The sequence below is a fragment of the Mastigoproctus giganteus genome, chromosome 10 (genome assembly GCF_048544385.1).
Source record: "Mastigoproctus giganteus isolate SK-2022 chromosome 10, ASM4854438v1, whole genome shotgun sequence".
NCBI lineage: Eukaryota > Metazoa > Arthropoda > Arachnida > Uropygi > Thelyphonidae > Mastigoproctus > Mastigoproctus giganteus.
The window spans coordinates 1421160-1445100 of record NC_143584.1 but is presented as its reverse complement, the minus strand read 5'-3'; the positions used below and the strand labels follow the sequence as shown (position 1 = coordinate 1445100).

General features: G+C 37.0%; 1 protein-coding gene across 1 annotated transcript in view; it reads right to left on the bottom strand.

The window, feature by feature from the left end:
- Window positions 1-23941, bottom strand: part of PNKP (Polynucleotide kinase 3'-phosphatase) — a 106048-nt gene that overhangs the window by 14901 nt on the left and 67206 nt on the right. The window contains exons 10-13 of the mRNA XM_090382286.1: window positions 19816-19843; window positions 16932-16993; window positions 12830-12939; window positions 8788-8875 (exon numbers count right to left, since the gene is read on the bottom strand). Of these exons, the coding sequence (XP_090238412.1) occupies window positions 8788-8875; window positions 12830-12939; window positions 16932-16993; window positions 19816-19843 (288 nt within the window). The remainder of the gene's footprint in view (window positions 1-8787; window positions 8876-12829; window positions 12940-16931; window positions 16994-19815; window positions 19844-23941) is intronic.

Sequence of the window (23941 nt, the reverse complement as noted above, 5' to 3'; positions counted from 1 at the left end):
AAAATGTCCACCTTCTGCCTGAATACAGGCCTCACATTCGACGTCTCATGGACTCGCAAAGACGATGCCAAAATTCCTGGCATGTTTTGTATTGTCTCACAACCTGCCACAATTCGATTGCGGAGAGTTTCCCCATCAGCTACCGGAGTTGAATACACCAATGACTTTAATGGCCCCACAAGAAGAAATCTAGTGGGTTTAAATCAGTTGAGCGTGGAGGCCAGGCAGTTGGTCCACCTCTACCTATCCACCGACCAGGAAACCTTCGATTCAGGTAATTGCGGGCTAGGTGGCTGAAATGTGCAGGAGCACCATCGTGCATGAAGTGTGCTTGTTGATGAATGATCAGTTGTGTGTCATCCAAGAAATCAGGCATGTTGTGTTCCAGAAAGTTTCTGTACGCCTGCCCTGTGAGTTTTTTTGGAAGTATATGGGGCCCAAATAACTTATCACCAAAAACACCTGCCCAGATGTTGAGGCTGAACCGCTGTTGGTGATATGATGGAAGAATTGCATGTGGGTTTTCCTCAGCCCATATATGCTGATTGTGAAAGTTTTGGATTCCGTCTTGTGTGAACTGTGCTTCATCTGTGAATATCACTAAGGCAGGAAAGTGAGGAGTTGTACCACACTGCTGCAAGAACCACTGGCAGAACATTACTCGCTCAGGGTAATCTGCTGGTGACAAGGCCTGTACCCATTGCAAGATGGTAAGGATACAGTTGGTGTTCTCGCAACACTCTCCAAATAGTCGAACATTGAACAGCCAGTTGCATTGCTATTCTGCGTGTGCTGATTCCAGGAGTGGCATGCACAGCATCCAAAATCTCCTCCTCTACTTCAGGAGTCATAGATCTTGGTTGTCCTCTGTCGGCAGCATGAGGTGTAAAGGTCCCATGTTCACAAAGGCGGTGATGGATAACTTCAAACGTTTTCCTGTCTGAACATTTTCATTCTGGCAACCTTTCATGGTACAAATGACGAGCCTCCAGAGCATTGCTGTCTGCCAAACTGTACATAAAGTGCATATCTGCTTGCTCCTGATTTGAGTGCATTTTTTTAATGAAAATCCCAAACACGAAAGGTATCAAATCCTATAGTACTTAGTACCGTGCATGGGTTGAAGGAGAAGTATGGAGGGAGGGGGATGTCGGGAACTTTGCTCTAGAGACTAAACATGGGTTTCACCACTTCAAGCCTCCAATAAGCAAAGTGGTGGTATTTCACCGGTTGATGAAAGTCATCTACCACCTAACATGGTCAGAATGGAAAACCATCAGATCCTGTCAGTACCTTGTGATGAAGGAAATCACCTGCAGGAGATAAGACATTCCGGTTAATAACTCGGGAATCAAGCATTTCCGGAACTATGTTGATATAAAATATTTTTATTGTCTACATATGAGGAACTCATTCCTGAAGTTATGCCGTGTATTTTTGAGACACCCTGTATACAGCAGAGACATGGATTCTAACAAAGAGAGACAAAAAGAGACTTGAGGCCTTCGAGATGTGGTGCTGGCGCAGGATGGAAAAAATTAAACGGACTGAAAAATGTCAAATGTGGAAGTATTAAGACGTGTCCAAGAACAAAGGAAAATTCTAGGTAGAATAAGATCAACTAGACTCAAATGGGTGGGCCACATGATTCAACATGGTGGCTAGCTTCTGGATACAATGGAGGGAAAAAGCCCTAGGGGTAGACCAAAAAGACCTTCATCGGGATGTTGCTGGATGAAGCAGGACTTAGAAATTTTTAGGAACTAAAACAAACAACACAGGACAGACAAAGATGGCGACAGCTCATCAAAGGAACTGACCAGTCACAAGACTGAATTACTGATGATGAAACCAAAAAAAAATTATTTGCTTCAATCAAAAAAATTATATAATATCCTTCCTATTTTAATGCCAATATAGGAAATAAGATATATGACCAATTCTGGGTTTTAATGACATAAATATTGGGAAACGTTTTTACTCAGGATATTATTTGGCTTTATTTTTGATTAAACATAAGGGTAATTATAACTGTGTCAGTTTAAAGCTCTAAACACAAAAATAGAATTGCTAGTTACAGAAAGCTGACATTTGGAATGGAAAATAGTGAGGCAATGCAGAAAGAAATTATGGGAAAAAATGTTCCATAAATGATGCTGGGGGGAGATGCTGTACATTGTATAGGAATGAATAGCTATGCAACAGTTTTATTAAGATATCAAATGATACTCATGTCAGATTTTAATATTCACTGAGTTGTTCAATAAGATGTTCACTAATGTCAGCAATAATCTGCAATCACAGAGCCAAGTTGTCAACTGACACTGATAGCACTGCCTTCAGAATATTTCTAAGATGCCTTGTTATATTGTCCCAGGATTTCACTGTGGTTATGGTACACTTTGCCATTCAGATAATTCCATAACGAAAAATCACATGATAGGTAAATGAGGCATAATTTCTCTCCTGTTCCAAGTAGTTAAGAACAGAGAGAAATTATGTAGTTTTAGGGAAATGTGATCACTGGATCAGCAATATGTGGGTACATCATCTATATGAAACCACTGTGTCCAAGCAGCTTCTAGTTTGAAAGACAGGAATAGCATGCTGAGTGTTGAGCTCATGGCATTGCATACCAGTCATGGTACATATTATGTATCCATCTATAAAGAATATAGCTGTGAAACTGCCTAGATGCGAGAATGCAGTGGAATTTCATTGATGATATACAGATTTAAGGGGGATCCTTCTGCTGCAATATTAATTGCAATAGAGAGAACTGTACATGCTCCATTATGGAGGTGGTTATTTTCCATAATGAGTGATGGCAAGCTTCCTATAATCTGGCTAATATACAATATCCTACTTTCCTCCTAGAATCTGATTAGCATTAGTAGAGACACATGATGCAAGAAAGCAAGCGTATACAGCATCAGACAAAAAAAAAAAAACCTTTACATTTCACTCATCCATTCATTCCAAATGTTTGTCTAGTTCTGCCTTGAATTTATTTAAGCTATCAACTTCCACAACAACAGATGGAAGTTTGTTCCACCAATCAACTACCTGCTGGCTAAAGGCAAACTTTCACACATCTATTCTACAACTGTCTTTCCTCAGTTTGAATCTATGCCCCCTCAGGTTTGTAATCTGAGCAAGTGGAAGAATCCCCTCAGCATTAAGCCTGCTCAATCTATTCAAGGCCTTATACAACTCAATCAGATTGCCTTGCAGGTGCCTAGTTCCAGAAGCTGCAATTTGCAGAACTTAAGCTCTTCTTCACAAGAGCACCCCTTTGTTCCGTTCACCAGTCTTGTTGCCCTTCTCTGTACTCATTCTAGTAACTCTACATCCTTCCTAAAATGAGGCTTCCAGACCTGTATGCAGTACTCAAGGTGTGGCGTGACCACTGCCTTATACAAGAGGATAATCACCTCCTTTCCCTGCTTGCAAAATTCCTGTATATCATTGATAAGACCCCATGACCTACTCTGGCAGCCTGTCTGCCCTGATCAGAAAACTTCATATCTGACTGCACAATTACCCCAAGGTCTCTTTCATTCTCCACTACCCTGAGTGTAACAGCACACAGTTGGTACATTTCTCTGGGGTTACTGCTACCCATATGCAGTACTTTGCATTTGTCAATGTTAAACCACATTCAATTGCCACAATTATATGCTGTCACGATGTCTATGTGTCGGCAGAATTGCAGACACATAGACATTGTGACCTAACTCGCGGCATTCTTCAGCATGGTCCTATATTTGTCTAACAAATTGATCGTGTATGCTTAATATCATTAGTCCCCACATGAATAATAATATTCTCTTTTCCTCCCTTAAAATCTGACAATCTGTTGGTGACATCATTAATAGTTGCTCCTGGCAGACATACCCTGGTTCTAGTCCACCTATTTTTATTACAAAAAATATTTCCCATTTCCCTGACAATGGAGTCCCCTAATAAAACTAACTCCTTTTGAACCAGCGTAGTTTTCACCTGGTTACTCTGTTCTGAGGCCCAAATAATATGCTACTGTAGAAAACAATCATCCAATAAATCCACAAAAGCCTTGCTAGTGTGCAAGTGACCAACCCACAAGTTCTAGTCTATATCTGGGAAGTTAAAATCCCCCATTATAAGACACTCTGATTTACTGTCCCACTCTTTCTCTGTATAATTGTTCATTGTACTCACCAGAGTTATTAGGCTATAACAAACTCCTACCCTCGTTTTTGCTTTCCCAGTGCTTATGTCACACCAAACTGACTCAGCATTGCACTGTTCATCTATGTCAACTGGATGCACTTCCTTATATTTTATGTTTCTTAACTAATAGCATAACTCCTCCTCCCTTCCTATCCTGTCTATCCTTTCTGTACACATTGTACTCCCCAAATTCCAATTCTGCATCCCTTATATCTGAGTGACACCAAGTCTCTGATATCCCAACGATATCTACCTTGGATGTCTCAACCAGCACTTCAAATTCATCAAATTTGTTTACTATACTCGTAGCATTGGTGTAAATGCAAGTATACATGTACCTGTTCTTACAATTAGTTACTCTAACACAGCCCATGTATTTACGTGTTTCTTGACCCCCAGCAGTTCCTAAAATTCCCAGCAACTGGCTTTCTGGACTAGCATTAGCATTAGCATTAGCATTAGTAGAGGCATTTGATGCAAGAAAGCAAGCTTATGCAGCATCAGCCAAAAAAAAAAAAAAAAAAAAAGTAACATAAATAAATAAAAATAACCACTTCCACTTCACCCCTCTGTTCGTTCGAAATACCTGTCCAGCTGAGCCTTAAACTTATTTAGGCTATCAACTTCCACGACAAGGGATGGAAGTCTGTTCCACCCACCAACCACCCGCTGGCTAAAGGCAAATTTCCGCACATCTATCCTACATCTGTCTTTCCTCAATTTGAATTTATGCCCTCTCAGGTGATTTTTCTGAGCTAGAGGAAGAATCCCATCAGCATTGAGCATGCTCAAACCATTCAAGGCTTTGTACACCTCTATCAGATCACCCCGCTGGTGCCTAGTTTCCAGACACTGTAATTTGCAAAACTTAAGCCTTTCTTCGTAAGAGAACCCCTTTGTCCCATTCACCAATCTAGTTGCCCTTCTATGTACTCGTTCCAGCAGCTCTACATCCTTCCTGAAATGAGGCCTCCAGGCCTGTATACAGTACTCTAGGTGTGGCCTGACCATTGCCTTATACAAGGGAATAATCACCTCCTTATCCCTGCTAGAAAAATTCCTATATATCATTGACAATACACCATGAGCTACTCTTGCAGCTCGTCTGCACTGCTCAGAGAACTTCATATCTGCCTGCACCACCACCCCCAGGTCCCTTTCATTCTCTACCACTGTCAGTGTAGTACCACAGAGTTGATACGTTGCTCTGGGGTTGCTGTTTCCCATATGTAGTACTTTACATTTGTCAATGTTAAACTTCATTTGCCACCTCGAAGCCCATCTGCTCAACCTTTCCAAATCCTGTTGCAGCAGCATAGTGTCAGTAGTGTCCTTGACAACCCTGCCAACCTTCGTATCGTCTGCAAACTTGGACATTAAGCCTGATATACCATCATCAATATCATTTATAAATACAGAAAACAATAAAGGCCCCAATACTGAACCCTGAGGGACTCCACTAATAACATTAGTCCACGATGAGCAGTGTCCATTGATTACCACTCTCTGTCTTCTCCCCCTCAACCACCCCTTTATCCATAGCAGCAACTTGCCTCCAATGCCACACTGCTCCAATTTGTGCAGCAGTCTTCCATGTGCAACAGTATCAAAAGCCTTTCTAAGATCCAAGTATATAATATCAAAGTTATTCCCTGCATCCAGTTCTTTTGTGACTGCATCATAGTATCCAATCAAATTGGTCAGGCAAGACTTCCCCTTAACAAAACCATGCTGTGTCCTAGCTATAACTGAAGTCTTGTCTAGATGATCCTGCAGTGCTTCTTTCACCAGTGCCTCCATTAATTTTCCGGGAACAGAAGTTAAACTCACAGGTCTATAATTACTTGTGTCAGCCTTTGATCCCCCTTTGTGAATTGGGGTCACATTTGCACATCTCCAGTCAATGGGTACCTCCCCTGAGTCCAAGGAAGCTCTCATAATTATGGCTAAGGGTTTGCTTACCTCCTTTGCTGCCTCCTTTAATATAACTGGATAGATCCCATCCACCCCAGGTGCCTTTCTTGTGTTTATCTTCAACAATTTCTCCTCCACTTTGCTCTCAGTTATTACAAGATTCTCTAGCTTACTGCTAGAGTTGAATACACCTCTGGCATTCCCCTCGCTGAATAACTCCTCATGTGTGAATGTCGATGCAAAATATTCATTTAGTTTGTTAGCTACCCGAGCAGGGTCATCAACAGTTGACCCATCGATCTCAAGTGGACCAATCTGATTCATCCCCTTCCTTCTAGAGTTTACATAAGTAAAGAACTCTTTGCTGTTTTTCTTCGCATCCCTTGCCAAGGATCTCTCGTAATCTGCCTTCGCCTGCCTAACCTCCTTTGTAACTTGGTTACAGATCAACTTGTATCTATCATAGGCATCCGTGTCACGTGTTAATTTGTATGTATCCCATGCATTTTTCTTATCTGCCATATGCCTCATTAGTTCATCTGACAACCATTTAGGCCTAAACCTTGAACAATATTTCTTAGTTGGTATGTAAAGCCTAGTAGCTTCCACAATAAGTTCTTTGAATGCTTCCCATTTTGAATTTGCTGTTGGCAATATCATCAGTTGATCCCACTGTATAGAATTTAAATACTGTCTCAGTCCATTGTAGTCGCCTTTACGAAAGCAATACCCCTTCCCTTTACCCCTAATGGTAGTTACCTCTTTGAGTAACTCCCACTTCAGCACACTGTGACTGCTGCTTTCACTTTCACCTCTGCCAGTGGCTACTGTTAATCTATTAGTCCATGTATCCCCCCCCATGCTAGCAGTTTTCTGACCCACCTAACACTGCCTCGATAGCATCAGCAAATATTCTTGCACCCTTTCTATTTAAGTGTATCCCATCCCTGTAGAAGCAATCTCTCCTGTTAACAACCACAGATCATGCTGAGAAAAATTCTACCCCATGAGCCCTGCACAATCTCTCCAGGTCTGAATTGATTGACAAGGCTCTCATTGTATACTCCCTCCTATCGTGTTTGGGCAGGATTGCAGACACCTTCAAATTTATCCCTAACTCACAACTTTTTTTTCAGCATTGAGCAGGTTTTCTGGTCTTATCCTTCTGAAATTTGATGGTACCATACTGCTTTTCCCTAAAGTTGATTAAAGGAGCACATTTCTCTGAAAGTTTCTTTATGTGTACATTTTATTTTATTGCTTTTATTCTTTATCTGTATATTCTTTCTACTTTTATTTGTATTCATATATTTTAGTGTTTATCCTATAAAATTTTTGTTGTATTTTAAAGTTTTATTTTTTTAGATTTTTGTCAGTTGTTGCAAGATTTATTTTAGTATTTAAATGTGATGTTTCCCTATATCCAAAAATTCAGGGTGTTGACATTACTGTTCAGCTGGAAATGTGTCTTGTTGGTTCAAGAATTTTTTTACAAGTAATTACCTGTATTGTTTCCTCTTTTTCAATGTTCAATTCCTACCCAGAAACTGAAGAGTAAAATCCAAACATTTCTCAGGATCACTGAGATTGAGTTGATGCATAAAATATAGGTACCAATGTAGCATATTTTGTGGGCCCTTGCCAACAATTGGTTACAAAAATTTCAATTGTGTAGTAACAACTTCACTGCTAATAGAAAAACATGCATATTACATGCTGTCCTCTTAATCAGTACAACAGCAATCTGTTGTTGTGCTGATTAAGAGCACTTCTCACCAACAAATGCTTTCAGAAATTGGTAGACTTCCTTTGCCATGCAAGACTTGGAATGGACTAGAGTGCACCAAAACATTATTCTGGTTCATCACAAGCTTTGTTAATGTCATGTATGCACCTGATTTTTTAAAAATAAGATATTTCATTACTGAGCATTCTGTTTTGTAAAATTTTCCATTTCAGTAACCTGCCTCCTAAAACTTCTGTATCATAATGCGTGACCTATTTTATGACATTCCTGTAGGCAATTTGATTGGAGCTTGTGGGATTGTCATAAAACAGGTTATTTATCATGACGCAGATGTTTGAGTAGACAGGTTGTCAAAATTGAAAATTTTATAAATTAGAATGTTCAAATAATAAAATATCATTTTTAAAAATCAAGTGGGTGCATGACATTACCAATGTCTGTGATGAATTGGAACAGCATCTTGGAATGGACTATAGTCCATTCCAAGATGCTGTTCCACAAAAGCTTGGAATGGACTATAGTCCATTCCAAGCTTTTGTGGCAGAAAAAGTGTACCAGTTTCTGAAAGCATTGCTGGATGAGAGGTCAGCATAATAGCAATCTGATGTTGTGCTGACCAAGAGCACAACATGTATTTTGCACTCATCTATTAGCAATTGAGTGGTTACTACACAATTGAACTTTTTATAGTCAGTTGTTGGCAAGGTCCCATGAAATACTCAAAACTGCATAACTGGTTGCTTCTCCATATACATGCTTAAAAAAGGTGAAGTTTAAGTTTGTAGAATGCCTACTATTCTTTAAGCTCAGAGAAATTCTTAAGTTTCTATATTTATTATGAAAAAGAATACTACTCTAATACTTCTATGAATGTTACTCTCACATTTAAAAAATTTTACTAAACATAGACTTACCAAATTATTATGCTTTGCTTGTTCAAGAGAGCAGGCAAAGAGGAAACAGCGACAGGGTATAGTGAATTTTTTTGCAGAATTAACATACCTAAATTTATAAGAAAGTGATGCTTTTTAAATGCCATATTTCAATTTTTATTCAGTAAATTACTAAAATTTATTGCTAAAGAACTCTAAATGTATTTTTACTCAAAACATATCTCAATTTAACACAATGCATAGCTGAAATTAATAAGATACATAAATGTTATTCAAATATAGCAAATCTCATTAAAATTATATATTAACTATAATAAAATTAAAATTTAATTAAGTAAAAAAACAAAATTACCAAATATATTGCTAAATGGGAGAAAAAAAAATTTATTTCAATAATACATTTATTTAAAATATAACAAGACTACGTTTTAATGGATAAATTATAATAGCAATATGTTTAATTACTAGTAAAGTCTAATAATAACATCAAATGATATAAGGAAGCAAGCTTGCTTATACAGCATCAGTAAAAAAAAAAAAAAAAAAAAAAAAACACTACCCACATCATTTGTCCATTCCCTCTAATAAATTGTCTAATCCTTCCTTAAATCATTCAAGCTACCCACTTCCAGAATTCCAGTTGGAAGTTTGTTCCAACAATCAATTATTCTGGCTGAAAGCAAAGTTTCACACATCTATTCTGCAACCAACCTTTTCTAATTTATGCCCTTGTTTGTGTGTGCCATCTGAAAAAGGATAAGGATGCCATCAGAATTTAGTTTAATGTCCATTTAAAGCCTTAAAACACTTCAGTCAGATCTCCTAGGTGCCAAGATTCCAGATGCTGCAATTTACAGAACGCTGTCTTTTTTTTGGTAAGTGAACCTTTCTGCATCTCTGACTAATCTTACTGCTCTTCTTTGCATTCATTTCAACAGATGCACGTCCCTCTTGAAATGAGGTTTACAGGCTGTTCTATTCAAGGTGCAATCTAACTATTGCCTTATATAACATAATTGCCTATTACCTGCTGACAAAATTTCTGTATACCTGTATACAATTCAAAGAACAGCATGATCTACCCTTCTAGCCTGTTTGTACTGCTCAGAGAACTTCACGTCAAACAGTATAATTATTCCTAGTTCTTTTTTTTTTTGTTCTCCACCACATTGAGTGCAGTGCCAGCCAGTTGGTGTGTTATTCAGGGATTACTGCAACCTACGTGCAGCACTTAGCATTTATCATATCATCCATTATCCAAATTTTAATAGTTTCATAGAATGTATAGAAAATTTAGGCTGAAATAAAAGTGAAATAATGTTTCTATTCAAGAGAAAATTTTGGCCTTTGGCATCATATTTATTCATACATATATAGCTATAGTAGCTACAACTTGTGTGGCATTTTTAACAACTAATAATTTTATTTACAGATGAAAGCATAACTTATTTAAATGAATGTGACAAATATATGGCAAAAAACAACCAAAATACTGCCTATTTATATATTAGCATTAGTAGTGGCAAATAATGCAAGAAAGCAAGCTTATAAAGCATTAGCCAAAAGAATAATAATAATAAAAAAAAACTTCCCATATCAACTGCCCATCCTCTCCGATAATTTATCTAGTTCTAACCTGAATTTACTCAAACTACCCACCTGCAGGTGGAAGTTTGTTCCAAGAATAGACCACTTGCTGGCTGAAGGCAAATTTCTGCACATCTATCCTGCAATCCTTCCTCAATTTGAATTTATGTGCCCTCACATGTGTAGTGTGAGTAAGAGGAAGAATGCCATCAGAAATAAGCTTACCCAATCCATTCAAGGCCTTAAACACCTCAATCAGATCACCCTGTAGGTGCCTAGTCTCCAGACACTGCAAGTTACAGAACTGAAGACTTTCTTAGTAAAACCACCCTTTTTTCCCTTCACTAATCTCGATGTTCTTCCCTGCATCCATTTCAGCACTTCTACATCCTAACTTAAATGAAGCCTACAGACCTGTATGCAGTACACAAGATGCAGCTTTATCATTGCCTTGTATAATGGGATAATTATCACCTTATGCCTGTCGGCAAAGTTCTTGTATCGCTGACAAAATCCCATAAGCTGACCTGGAAGCTTGTCTGCACTTAATCTGCACAATTACCACCTGGAATTTTGTTTTCCACTACCTTGAGTGTAGCATCACACAGCTGGTAGATTAATCTGGGATTCGGATTAGTTTAATGACTTTTTATTCTACATAAAAGGAGTAAGTAAGTAAGTAAGCTTTGAAATTTATACCCAGGACTAAATTACAGCAGGCCCCCCCTGTTATAACGCAGTTCGCTTTATGCTGATTCACTATAACGCTGTCACAGATCACTATAACACTGTCACAGATCACTATAACGCTCTTTTACAGATTGCATTTTTGGCATATTTAACAAAATCGTTTCATTTGATGGAGTCGATAGCTTGAAAATGAATAGCAAAACAGAATTAAAACGTTTCCCATGCTGACTTGAGAAATTTTCCCACGCTCAGTGAAATTTTCTCGCACGCTAATTTAATTGCAGTACAGTGACTTGTTACGTAGTTCCGAGATCAACATTTTAAAAATGATCAAGTAACGCTTGTAACATTTGCGTTATATGCATTTATCCGAAGTCTAGTTGTCACTCAGTACCGTATTAGACATCGTGCGAAACGGACAGTTTACTTGAACATTGTATCATAATTAATGCAACCAATGCAGTTACATTTTTGAAGAGTTAATAATGGCCGATAAGAATGAAAAAGCAACAACGTCTGAGCGCAGACGTTGACGAAGACTACAAATGTAAGAAAGTACATTTGTAGTCCTATACGAAGACTATAAATATAAGAAAAAGACTGAATTTGAAAATTAAATTAGACGTTTTGAAGCGAATCGATTCCGGTCAAAGACAAGCGGATGTGTTCCATAATTTAGGACTTGCAAGTTTAACTGTAAGAACAATTATAAAAAATAAAGAATTACTTTTAGCAGCGGGAAAGATAGCTGTTCCACTGAAAGCAACTAGGGCTAGGCCGGCTATTAGGATTGAAATGGAAAGACTAACTAATTTTATTGAAAATAATATCCAATGCAGAATTCAGTTAAGTTAAATATTATTAAAAAAAAAAGAGAGAGAGAGAGAGAGAGAGATTAGCCAATATGCTGATCTGAAGAAAACTCACCTAAAAAAAAAAAAAAAAATGTGGAACCATTTAAAACTAGTAAGGGCTAGTTGAATAGATTTAAAATCCAGGGAGAAGCCGCAAGTGCAGAAGGTGCTGAAACTTTCAAAAAAGAACTTGTTAAAATTATTGAAGAGGGATATTATGTGTTATACTTCTCAGCAACTTTTTAACATAGATGAAGCAGGACTTTTGTGGAAACAAATGCCTAAAAGAAGTTTTCTATTGAAAGAAGAAAAAAACATGCCAGGTTTCAAAGCGGCAAAGGATCGGTTGACTTTATTGTAGGGTGGTAACGCTGCAGCGATTTAAAATTAATACCCCTTTTAGTTTATTTGGAAGAGGGCCCAAGTTCTAACCAAAATCGACACATTTTTCATGATTAAATTCATTAATTAAATTAAATCAATTTAGATCAATTTAGATCAATTAAATTCATGATTTTAATTGGAATTTTAAGTTTAATTTTGATACATAAGTAGTTATCACATAATTATATTCGTATGTAATGCAGAATATTTTATATGTACAAATATTTGAATATTACATATTTTGACCGACATTTGTGCATCTTTTCACTACTGTTTATTATTGATTAGGAAATATCCTATGGCACCGACCGCAACTCACAAATACATATGTTACCTTATGGGAATGCCATGCTTGCTTAGCATGGATTCACTTAGCGCTCTGTTTTTATGGAACGAATTATCAGCGTTAAGTGGGGGTCATCTGTATCCCAGAAGTTTTCAGTAAATTTATATGTGGAATGAAAACAGTAGCAAAACCACTGAAGAAGTGGCTGAAATTTTCATAATATAATTCTATAATTCCATAGATAAATACCATGAAATCATACCTTTGTCTACTCTCCATATCTGGATTAGTGTTGTCTATGACCACTTTTTTACCTCTATCAAGAGCCTTTTCACATTCAGAGACACATTTCTGCCAAGATCCAAGAGAGTCCTAAAAAAAAAAAAAAGATTAATTTTTCTACAACAATGGTGGTGGAATAATGAACAAATGGCAGTACATGTATAATATTTTTTCTTCCTTTAAATTAATTCTTTACACTTATAGTTGGTCAGCTGTTCAAATTATTGATAAATCCTTGATTTATTATGATTAGCTTATCATTGATAAGCTAATCATAATAAACCTAAATGCAATGAGGCATAATATTATAAGAGCTTAAAATTATCTATTAAATATTGGTGTAGATACGCCATAGATAGCTTTTAAAGGAAAACTACAAAAGTAGTGTAAAGGCATCGTTTCAACTGTATCTCATATTGTGATGATCCTTCACAACGAGTTACCATGTATTATGAATCAGTAACATCTCGCTGATAGAGAAAACTATTGTTACTTATTCTCAGTGGGCATGAAGGGACACCTTGCCTGAATGTTTCTATTTTATTGCTTTTTATTTATATATTTTTAATGCTTGTATTTTAACGCTTTTAGCACTTATTTTATATCTGGTTTAGTATTTTATTTACGTATATATCTATTTATTTATTTTAATAAAGTTTAACTTAAACCAGCTTGCCAATCATTACTAGAAATTATATAGTGATGCAGCCCAATGCTCAAGGCCTGTTTTCTAATATTTTTATATTGTATGGCCCTTATATGTAATGGTGTTATTGTTAGTTTACAGAAGTTGTTTTTAACAGAAGCTTGAAGCATTTATGTTTTGCACATCACTGCAAAGCCCACCGCATCATTTCTAGAGGATTTAGATATAAGAAGCCTTTTTCTTGCGATTGTATGAGACGTGCCTGCTTTAATTTTGTTTTAAGAACTTGAGGAATTTGGATTGGCAGTGTGCATCAAGTATTAAAGAGAGTTAACATTAATAAAGCCAGGCTCATGCAGGAGTTAAGAGTTTTGGTTTCTCCCTCCACCTTTTCTATTATTGTTCGTGTTTTATGTTCTCAAGCCATACGTGAGACAGGTTTACTATTTGCACCAACAAAATAAATTTAATGCTTTACTGCATGAATCATATGCTATTAGGAATGCTCACGGTTGTGCATGAGGAATAATTCACAATTTATTTTGATTTAAGCAACAAGCAATTATCTGCAGAACAGACTGAGCTCCAAACTGGCATGAAATTTTCCATCCTTCTTTGAAAACTTCCTATTACTGAACTCGCTATGGGAGTGGAAGTGTCACTAACTGATAACCTGAAGGGACTGCAAATGAAATTCACTTTAGAACTGCTTCCATCTTACAATATGTTCGACCTGCTGTTACCAATCCCAGACGCTATCAACAGGAAGCCCTTACCTCCTTATGCAAAGAATGATAGCATTGTAATCCTACCTGCCGATAAGGGTCGGCACACCATTGTTCCGGACAAATTTGATTGATTATATATGCAAGGCCCTCTCTCTCTTTTGCAAGACTGTGAAGTCTACAAACCCATACAGGATTCTCTGATTAAGGCATTGGAGAAGCTGTAATCGAAAATCAATAAGCTTGTACATAGCTGGTTTCTTTCTAAAAAGATTTCAAAAAAATGTTCTTTGGAAACACCATGCGACAGGTTGCCAGTGCCAGCTTCTGCAATTTTATGGACTCCTGATGATATGATCTGTAAATCTGGTATTCCCTTGCAGCCTATTGTTTCCTGTTGTACCACACCTACGTATGAGCATTCCAAATACATCGTCAGGTTGTTAGTGCCCCTTGTTGGGAGAACTGACCATACTGTATCTAGCAGTGCACATTTTTTACGTATTATTAAGGATTTTATCATTTCCAAGTGTGAGGTCATGTTTCCTTTGATGTGGTCTCCCTGTTCACTTCTGTCCCTGTGAAGCAGGCTGTTGCTTGTCTGAAGCAACTTTTGGATGGTGATGCTACCTTGAAGGACCTTGCTCTCTACTGATGACATTTGTACTGCCCTCAATTTGTGTTTGACTGGTAGCATGATCATGTTCAACGACTCTGTTTTGTCAGGTTCAAGACACAGTGATGGGTGCCCCTGTCAGTTCCGTCATAGCTAATATTGCTATGGAGGAACTTGAGAGTCATATATTTTTGAACCTACCTGTTCCCATCACTTTCTCGCATCAGTATTTTGACGACATCTTTGCCGTTGTTCCTAGGGGATCAGAAATTGACTCCTTCAATATCTCAATTCTCTTTCACCCTTCATTCAATTTACTATTGAACTGGAAACAAATAACACCCTTCCTTTCTTAGACATCTTAGTCCAACATGTAGGTACATACCTTACAACCTCCATCTTCAGGAAACCTATACTAATTATGGGTCTCACGTGCTTCTGGACATCTATGTAGCACTGCTCATACCTTATTTACCCACGCATGGATGCATTCCAGTTCCATTAATGATAGGTAATTGGAGATTTCTAAAGTAAGAACTGAGCATTCTAACTGCAGTTTTCCCCCTGGTGTTCTGGATAGGTATGAGTTGCAAGCTTGCGATTTTGTCACTCAAACAAATTCTCCACACGCTAATGAGTTTATCTTTATTGCTTACATCCCTTAAGAATGCTGCACATATTCACACATGCTGAATATGCCGATATGGTGTTTGTCTATGGTTTTTGTGTGGTGGAAGTGCTACTGCTGCTTGCAGAGAATACCGTTGATGGTTTCCTAACTGCAGATACCGGATTCAAGAGTGTTTACATCAAACTGCATGAGATTGGTACAGTTCCCAGGACTCATTTCTTCTGAATGTGCGAATGAACAAACTGTAGATGAAATAGAACACATTCTTCAGTCGGTAGAATGTAGTCCTATTATTAGCACACGAAGAATTTCTATGTATATCGGTGTTCCACAGACAAGAGTATGGCAAACATTATGTGAGCACTGCTTGTATCGATTTCACATACATCAGGTGCAACACCTTCAACCAGGAGACAATGCCCAGCGATTAGAATTTTTTCCATGGGTAAATGCTAATTGCGATTAATTCCATTAATATTGTTCAACAATGAAGCTACTTTCACCCGTGACAGTATCAACAACACCTGTACCTTTCATAGGTGGTCAGATGAAAATTCACATTCCACTGTTGAAACAAATTTTCAACAGTGCTTCTCTGTAAACGTGTGGTGTGGTATCATCGACAATATTTGATTGGGCTTTTTGTGTGTTACAATATTGTATTACAGGGCCCATTTACCTAGAATTTCTGCAAAACGAACTTCCACTACTATTGGAGGATGTTCCCTTGGCTACAAGGATTGGTATGTACTTTCAATATGATGGAGCTCCTCCACATTATACCTGTCTGGTGATATAATATCTAAATCAAACTTTCTCTGAATGATGGATCAGCTGTGGTGGTCCCATTCATTGGCCACCAAGTCTCCAGACCTCACTCTGTTAGATTTTTTATTTGTGGGGATGGATGAAAAGCGCAGCATACAAAGAAAAGTTGAATACAAGAGATGAATTGCTTGCTCACATTTTGGATACTGCTACCCTCATAAAGGAATGCCAAGACGACCTCAGAAGAACAACACATCATATAACCACAAGAGCTGCAAAGTGCATTGAAGCTGGTGGTGGGATTTTCGAACATTTATTGCAAACTGTAAAAAATTTGTCAATTATTTGTATTTTGTGTCATTCAGAAAGTCAATAAACACAAACAATAAGTCATTTATCGTTCTTTAATACCTCTCATAATGGTTTTGTGCATGCCAGTTTCAAACAGCTGTATTTCCATATCCAATGAGAATTGGACACGTTTTTATGAACTTTTTTACTCAGAATAATCAATACTATAACCTCCCAAAATATTTACTATTCTTCCTGAATCACCGTGTATAAGTAACGCAAAAACAAAGATTCACTTTTTTAGAACAAGATGTAGAATAACAAACAAAAAAATTTAGTCTTCAGTAAACATATCCCAACATAAACTACATAATGCAGTGTACTGCACGTTGGATACATACATACCCTGTTTATATGTAAATATCCATGGGGTACCAAGTAGGACATCACAAAATGACTTTTTCCAGCTAGAATGGAATGATGAATGGATTTATATTCATAATCTAAAAATTATTTGAATAAAGCATAGTTTAATAACAGCCATTTCATATTTGGGTCTAATGATGTTATTTCACATATTTTTATGCTAAGTCAATGATGGTCCATGGGACCAACTCTGAATCAATTCTCACACTCATGGAAATATTGTACATTGTGTCTTCCAGTTTGCTTTATTATCCCTGAGAAGCATCTACTGGAAAAGTCTACTGGAGATTGGAAGGGGCAGAGTTGTGACCTCATAGATGAATGGGCACACATCCTATCACACTAAAAAAGTGTGCATATGAGTGCATGAAACTGTTAGTAATGTTAATGGTATCATTATGAAACTCTGAAATGATCCCCTTGATTGGAGAAGTGCCAATACTTCCCTGATCCTTGGGACATTGGGGAACCTAAAGAGGTGATGGGAAACTACAGATTGGTGATTTTGACTACTGTGGGGGACATGATTTATGGGTAAAGAAACTTAAGAAAAATACCAGCACTGGTTGATGAAAGGGGAGTTTTGTTGACCAATACTATTAACTACTATGGGTCATAAAACATCTGTATGCAAAAAAAAAAACTGAAATCGGAGTATATAATGGCAAAGTTGCCATATATACTCTGATTTCAGTAAAGCTTTGCATATTGTTCCACATGGTGGGCTATTCTATAAACTGGAGAAAATTTTAGGGACGGTACTTAGCCATATCAGAGGTTGGTTTAAGCACAATCAGCAGGGGTAGTCATAAATTGGAATTTGGACTAGCTTGGCAAGGTTCCTCAGTGATTGCTGCTGGGACTCCCATCTTGTTTCTAATCCTCATTGATAAGAGAGTACAAGGGGAAGCTGTTAGAGTTTGTGTGAAGACTATGCTGCATCAAAAGGATAAGACCTTTTCAAATATAGTCTAAAAATGGCAACTACATTATAATATCTTGAACTTGGGAAAAGAAAACCAGGAGTAATGCACAGACCAGGGAAAGAAGTAAAGGTGGTTCAGGAAAGAACTACCTTTACTTCTTGGGGGTTATGATACAATTAAATATGAAGTTCACCACACACATTGTAAACAGGAGGGTAGAGGCACATGGTAAAGTACAATTATTAGCCTTACAAGGAACAGCTCAGAGAATGCAGATTGGCAACTACACTCCTTGATGGGGAGGGATCCAAGCTGAGATAAAGTCCTGAGGGGGACAAGGGAGGTGTGCATTCACTGGTGGGAGAGACAAGAATGGGACACAAATATAAAAAAATCGGGTGCAACAGAAGGCTAGATTTCATGATGTACCTCCATGGAGTGTGTTGTAGATCTCTGGAATGAAGTTCAAGTTGGAATTGGAAATTTCCTTTTCTGATGTTAGGAAAAGTATGTGCAACTGGAAATTTTATTATTAATTTGTTTGGAGAGACGTAGTTAATTTCCCTGCATCATTTGGCTATTCAAATAGTCCATGAAAGTATAGTGGTTTGCCACTTGTAACTTATTTGGAGAGATCTGGGTTTTAATCCTGTTACAGAGAGTGGAAGAATTTTTAAAAGGCCCCTTCAATTGGGGTTACAGTTAGCTGGCCTCAGGCAAAAGGAATAGAGTCCCCCCCGGAAGTTAATAATGTTACAAAAAGAAATAATCTATTTTAAAACATTTGGTTCTTTTTTTCTATATCCTTTAGTTACGGTAGTTTCCAACTATATAAGACTTTTTAAAGATTAATAATGAATAGTTTACATGTGCTTTAGGCAAAGGCTGTTTGTAAATTGTATGTTTTCAGAAAAAAGCTCCTGCAGTCACTTATACAGCACTTATTTAAAATTATTATTTATGCACCATATATATTTAGTCATTAAAAGTTTACAGAATTAGTAGCAGCAATACTAGTAATATCTTTAGCAGGTGAGGTCTGAATCATAATTTCAGTGATGTGGGGTATTTTTATGCATATATAGGGCATAAAACGTTTTTTATGTTTTGCATATATATGTTGTGACTCAAACTAAGGTTTTTTAATATGAACTGTTGGTTGGATTCTTCATTTTAGTTTATATGTTTTATGATATGTTTCATGAAATGGAAAATGTAATTACTGATTCATTAGGTGCAAATGTGTGTATTTTTATGCGATATATTGCAGTCCTCTGTTATGACCTGATACAATGGTCAGATGCAAGGAAGAAAGTGCATCACCATAAAAAAAAATGAATAAATAAATAAAGAACTGCAGAACTTTGTTTGTTCCTTCTAATAACACTGTGCCAGTTGTGTCTCAGATTTTTAATATATAATAGATTTACCTTATCAGGTAATTTCAATTTAAAAATATTAGCAAATGAAGCAGAACTGTAGATAATGGTATTTTTCTCTAAGCTGAACATAAGGCCAAGTCTTAGGGTCAAATACTCATGCCTCAATCATCAGTAACAGCAAAGATCTTTTTGTGACTGAAATTGAATATAGTAAAGCATACAAATTTTATTTCATGTCCACATACACACTTAGATATTTTTCAATGAATTAATTGTACACTACATTCTCAGAAATAGTTGTACAACAGAAACTTAAAATTTTTTTTTTGGCTGGTACAGCATAAGCCTCAGGCTTCCTTGCACCATGTGGCTAATAATAATACTAATAATAATAACTGTGTTCACTATACACTGATCTAACATGCTGGCTCATTTGAGAGGTTCCACTAAATTTTTACAGGTCTAAATTCATGAACTCATTTTTGCATATTTAGAATAAGTTTATTGTTATCATTATTATATAGTAATGCACAATATGATACAAAGCTTACTCACATGCAGGGTATCCAACACAAACAATGACCTGTAATAAAAAAAAAATCCAGTATTATTAAAGTTGCATTAATATTACTACTAGTGAGATATTTTAGAATTTATATTCACAACACATATATGATAATAAATACTGTTTTCATAAGTTTAAAATAAGAACTAACTACAGTTTCCATGCAAGGTACCATCTGATTAGTTCACTGATCCTCGTCCTTCACATTTTGATTATTAGCTGGATATAATAATACACTTGCTAAATAAGCAAAAATTTGGAGCCATGCCAGTGATATCAACATTTCTTAACCTGGCAACTCTCTTGTTTTATCAGAACCAACAGACCCAATCCATGCCACAAGAAATTTTCTCACATAATTATTCCCCCTCATGCAGACTTACAGTACATGCAGAACACTGGTGGCTCCACCGGAGTGTAATCACCTTTAGAGTCCAACCCTGCTGTCTATGCAAAAAAGTGTAAACTAGGATTCACAGGACCACAATAGTTGTTTAAAAATTCTCCACAGTTGAGTCATATCAATTCAATATGACTGAGTCCGTTTCTGGTTTAAGGCTGAAACAATTGGTTTATAGGTGGGGTGAGAGCTAATCCATGCTACCCTTCTAAAACTAAAAACTATTTTGAAATGACATACAATGGGAAAAAAAAACAAAAAAAAACACATATTTAAATACTTTATGATGAATCAAAAATAAGCTACAAAGGTATCTTTAAATTTATATAATATACTAACAGTTTTTAAGAGAAAGATCAAAAAATTTCTAATCATTTCTAAACAAGCCTTGTGTCTTGTGTGCATTGACATCACAATAAAGCAAGTATTAGGAAGTAAAAAGTCCAAAACTTTCTAAAGTATAGTCATTGAAATTATGTTTAAAATTTTTGGAAATGGTTTTTGGTATAGTTACACCAACACTTATCTGGAAGTAACAGTTAATTCCAGAGGTCATGTGATAGGTAGATGGATCTATCAGCTAAAAGCAGGATATAAAAGGTACCCACACTTAATAACACAGATGTAACAGAATGGGTCAAGAAAAGGAATAGGTGCCTTTACAAGAGGTGTGATAATAGACTGTCACATAGTGGCAGCTTGCCATATAGCAGAATGAGTGGGTCACCTATAATCGACTACTGAAAACATCATACACTAATGGAAGAGAGAGAAGGTAATGCAACCCATTCTTTTCTTCAAACAAGATGCTCTAATTTAAGCAGAGAGCTAGCTACAGCTTTACTGGAGGAGATGAACAACATTCTAGTTTCCATATACTAAAAATTTGTAGAGAAGGTTGCTGATCATTAAAGCCAATGGGAGTCAAATTTGATATTAAATTTTTTTTTTCCCCTAATCAGATGTCTTTTTTTTTCATTTTGTATCCCAGCACATGTTACTGTGATACAAAATGACAAATGTTTTCACAAATACTTATGTTTTTTTACATAAAACATAAGTATTTGTAATGTGTTAGAGATGTGATTATAATTTTTAAAATTTTTTAATGTTTCCTTGGGCATCCACATCTCTCCCTGTTATGCACAGACCCAGTTCTTTTAAACTTATTCACCAGTGCACAAATCGCATTGTTGTAGGACCAGGACTATGAAATCTCCTTGAAAATCTTTCTCTAATTTCACAAAACTTCATTTCTTTGATGCGGTATGTTACAACAAAAATTCACTCTTGAACATTCATCATGAATTATGGGTCTGAAAAGAAAACATTAAAAAATTAATAAAAATTAAAATAACATCTCTAACACATTACAAATACTTATATTTTATGTAAAAAAGAATAAATATACTTGTAATGAAATTTATTCGAAAATCACACTTTTTCACTAAAATATGCAGTGACTTTTGGGACACCCTGTACACTCATCTATCATCAAAATATGAATACCTACTAATACTGAGCTTTTTTTTAAAAAGTGAAAACTCCCGAACATGAAAGGTGTTAGAACCTACAGTACTTAGTACTGCACATGGGAATCAAAGCTGGACCAGGGTATTTCCATGCCCCAGGCAGAAAGATTTTTCGGCACCCTTTTACTAAGGATATATATATTTTTTGCTTCATTGTTCTTCTGTTTTTCCTAAGCTGAAATCAGTAAATGGATATTTACTGGTTGCAGCTTCGGACTGATTAGAAAGCGAGTAGGGGAATTATAGATGCTAATTCAGGAGAACAGTGCCAATGGATTTAAAAGAATAATCCAATGAAGGAAAACAATAGAAATCTTGCAGACATCCCATTTTGTATTCTTGTAATGCCACACAACGTGAGGCTGAGAATGGCCACAACCAAAAGGCACCATCACAAAGTAGTGATTTGAGGTACCTAGAGGACCATTCACCTTGACTGTTTACTTTGAAGGGTTGTTTGTGAGAAAAAGATCAAGAATACATGTGTGGTTAGGATTGTCTGGTACTCTGATTGGTAAATGAACAATTTATGTGAGTTCATTAGTAATTGCAAAAGCCACTGCATTTTAATCACCTGGGTTCATGTGACTAGAAAACTGAAACAAGCTGTAGTTGTGAACATTATAAATCACCAAGGAAAAATTACCGTACTGTTAGGAAACTTGGAATGGAGAAAGTCAAGTTTCAAAAACAGATGTCAAAGAGTTCCAGGTGATTAGCATTAGCATTAGTAAAGGCATTGGATGCAAGAAAGCAAGCTTATGCAGCATCAGCCAAAAAAAAAAAAAAAAAACCCCACTTCCACTTCACCCCTCTGTTTGTTCGAAATACCTGTCCAGCTGAGCCTTAAACTTATTTAGGCTATCAACCTCCACAACAAGGGATGGAAGTCTGTTCCACCAACCAACCAACCACCCGCTGGCTAAAGGCAAAATTTCCACATGTCTATCCTACATCTGTCTTTCCTCAATTTGAATTTATGCCCTCTCAGGTGATTATTCTCAGCAAGAGGAAGAATCCCATCAGCATTGAGAATGCTTAAACCATTCAAGGCTTTATACACCTCTATCAGATCACCTCGCTGGTGCCTAGTCTCCAGACACTGTAATTTGCAAAACTTAAGCCTTTCTTCTAAACACAAAGGGGTGATCGTAAGAGCACCCCTTTGTTCCATTCACTAATCTTGTTACCCTTCTCTATACTCGTTCCAGCAGCTCTACATCCTCCTTGAAATGAGGCCTCCAGACCTGTATACAGTACTCTAGGTGTGGCCTGACCATTGCCTTATACAAGAGAATAATCACCTCCTTATCCCTGCTAGAAAAATTCCTATATATCATTGACAATACACCATGGGCTACTCTTGCACACTGTCTGCACTGCTCAGAAAACTTCATATCTGCCTGCACAACCACCCCCAGGTCCCTTTCATTCTCTACCACTGTCAGTGTAGTACCACAGAGTTGATACGTTGCTCTGGAGTTGCTGTTTCCCATATGTAGTACTTTATATTTGTCAAGGTTAAACTTCATTTGCCACCTCTCAGCCCATCTGCTCAACCTTTCCAGATCCTGTTGCAGCAGCATAGTGTCAGTAGTGTCCTTGACAACCCTGCCAACCTTCGTATCGTCTGCAAACTTGGATATTAAGCTTGATACACCATCATCAATATCATTTATAAATACAGAAAACAATAATGGACCCAACACTGAACCCTGAGGGACTCCACTAATAACATTAGTCCACGATGAGCAGTGTCCATTGATTACCATTCTCTGTCTTTTAGTGGAGTTAGGAGAATGATAAAGGTAACTGATGAATTTGACAGAATAGGGTAGAGAGATTTTAAGCCAGAGAAAATCAAAGGGAACGTCAGAGTGGGAATATGCACAAATATCAACTGTTTCCATCCAACAGCACAGTCTAGTTGCAGCAGTTCACCTGCTTACCATTAAATATGCATCCATCAGCATGATGGAGCTGGAACCTAGATTCATTAGGCCAGGCAATGCTTTTCCAGTCATCCCATGTTTTCAGGAGTGGTGCTTCCATGTCTACTGCAGGCAGAGGTGTCAATGATAGTTGGTCAACAGGGGCACATGAACAGATCACCTACTTTGTAATTCTATCTGCAAGTATGTATGCTGGATGGCGTGTTCTGAAATGTTTCTCTGGATGCTCTGG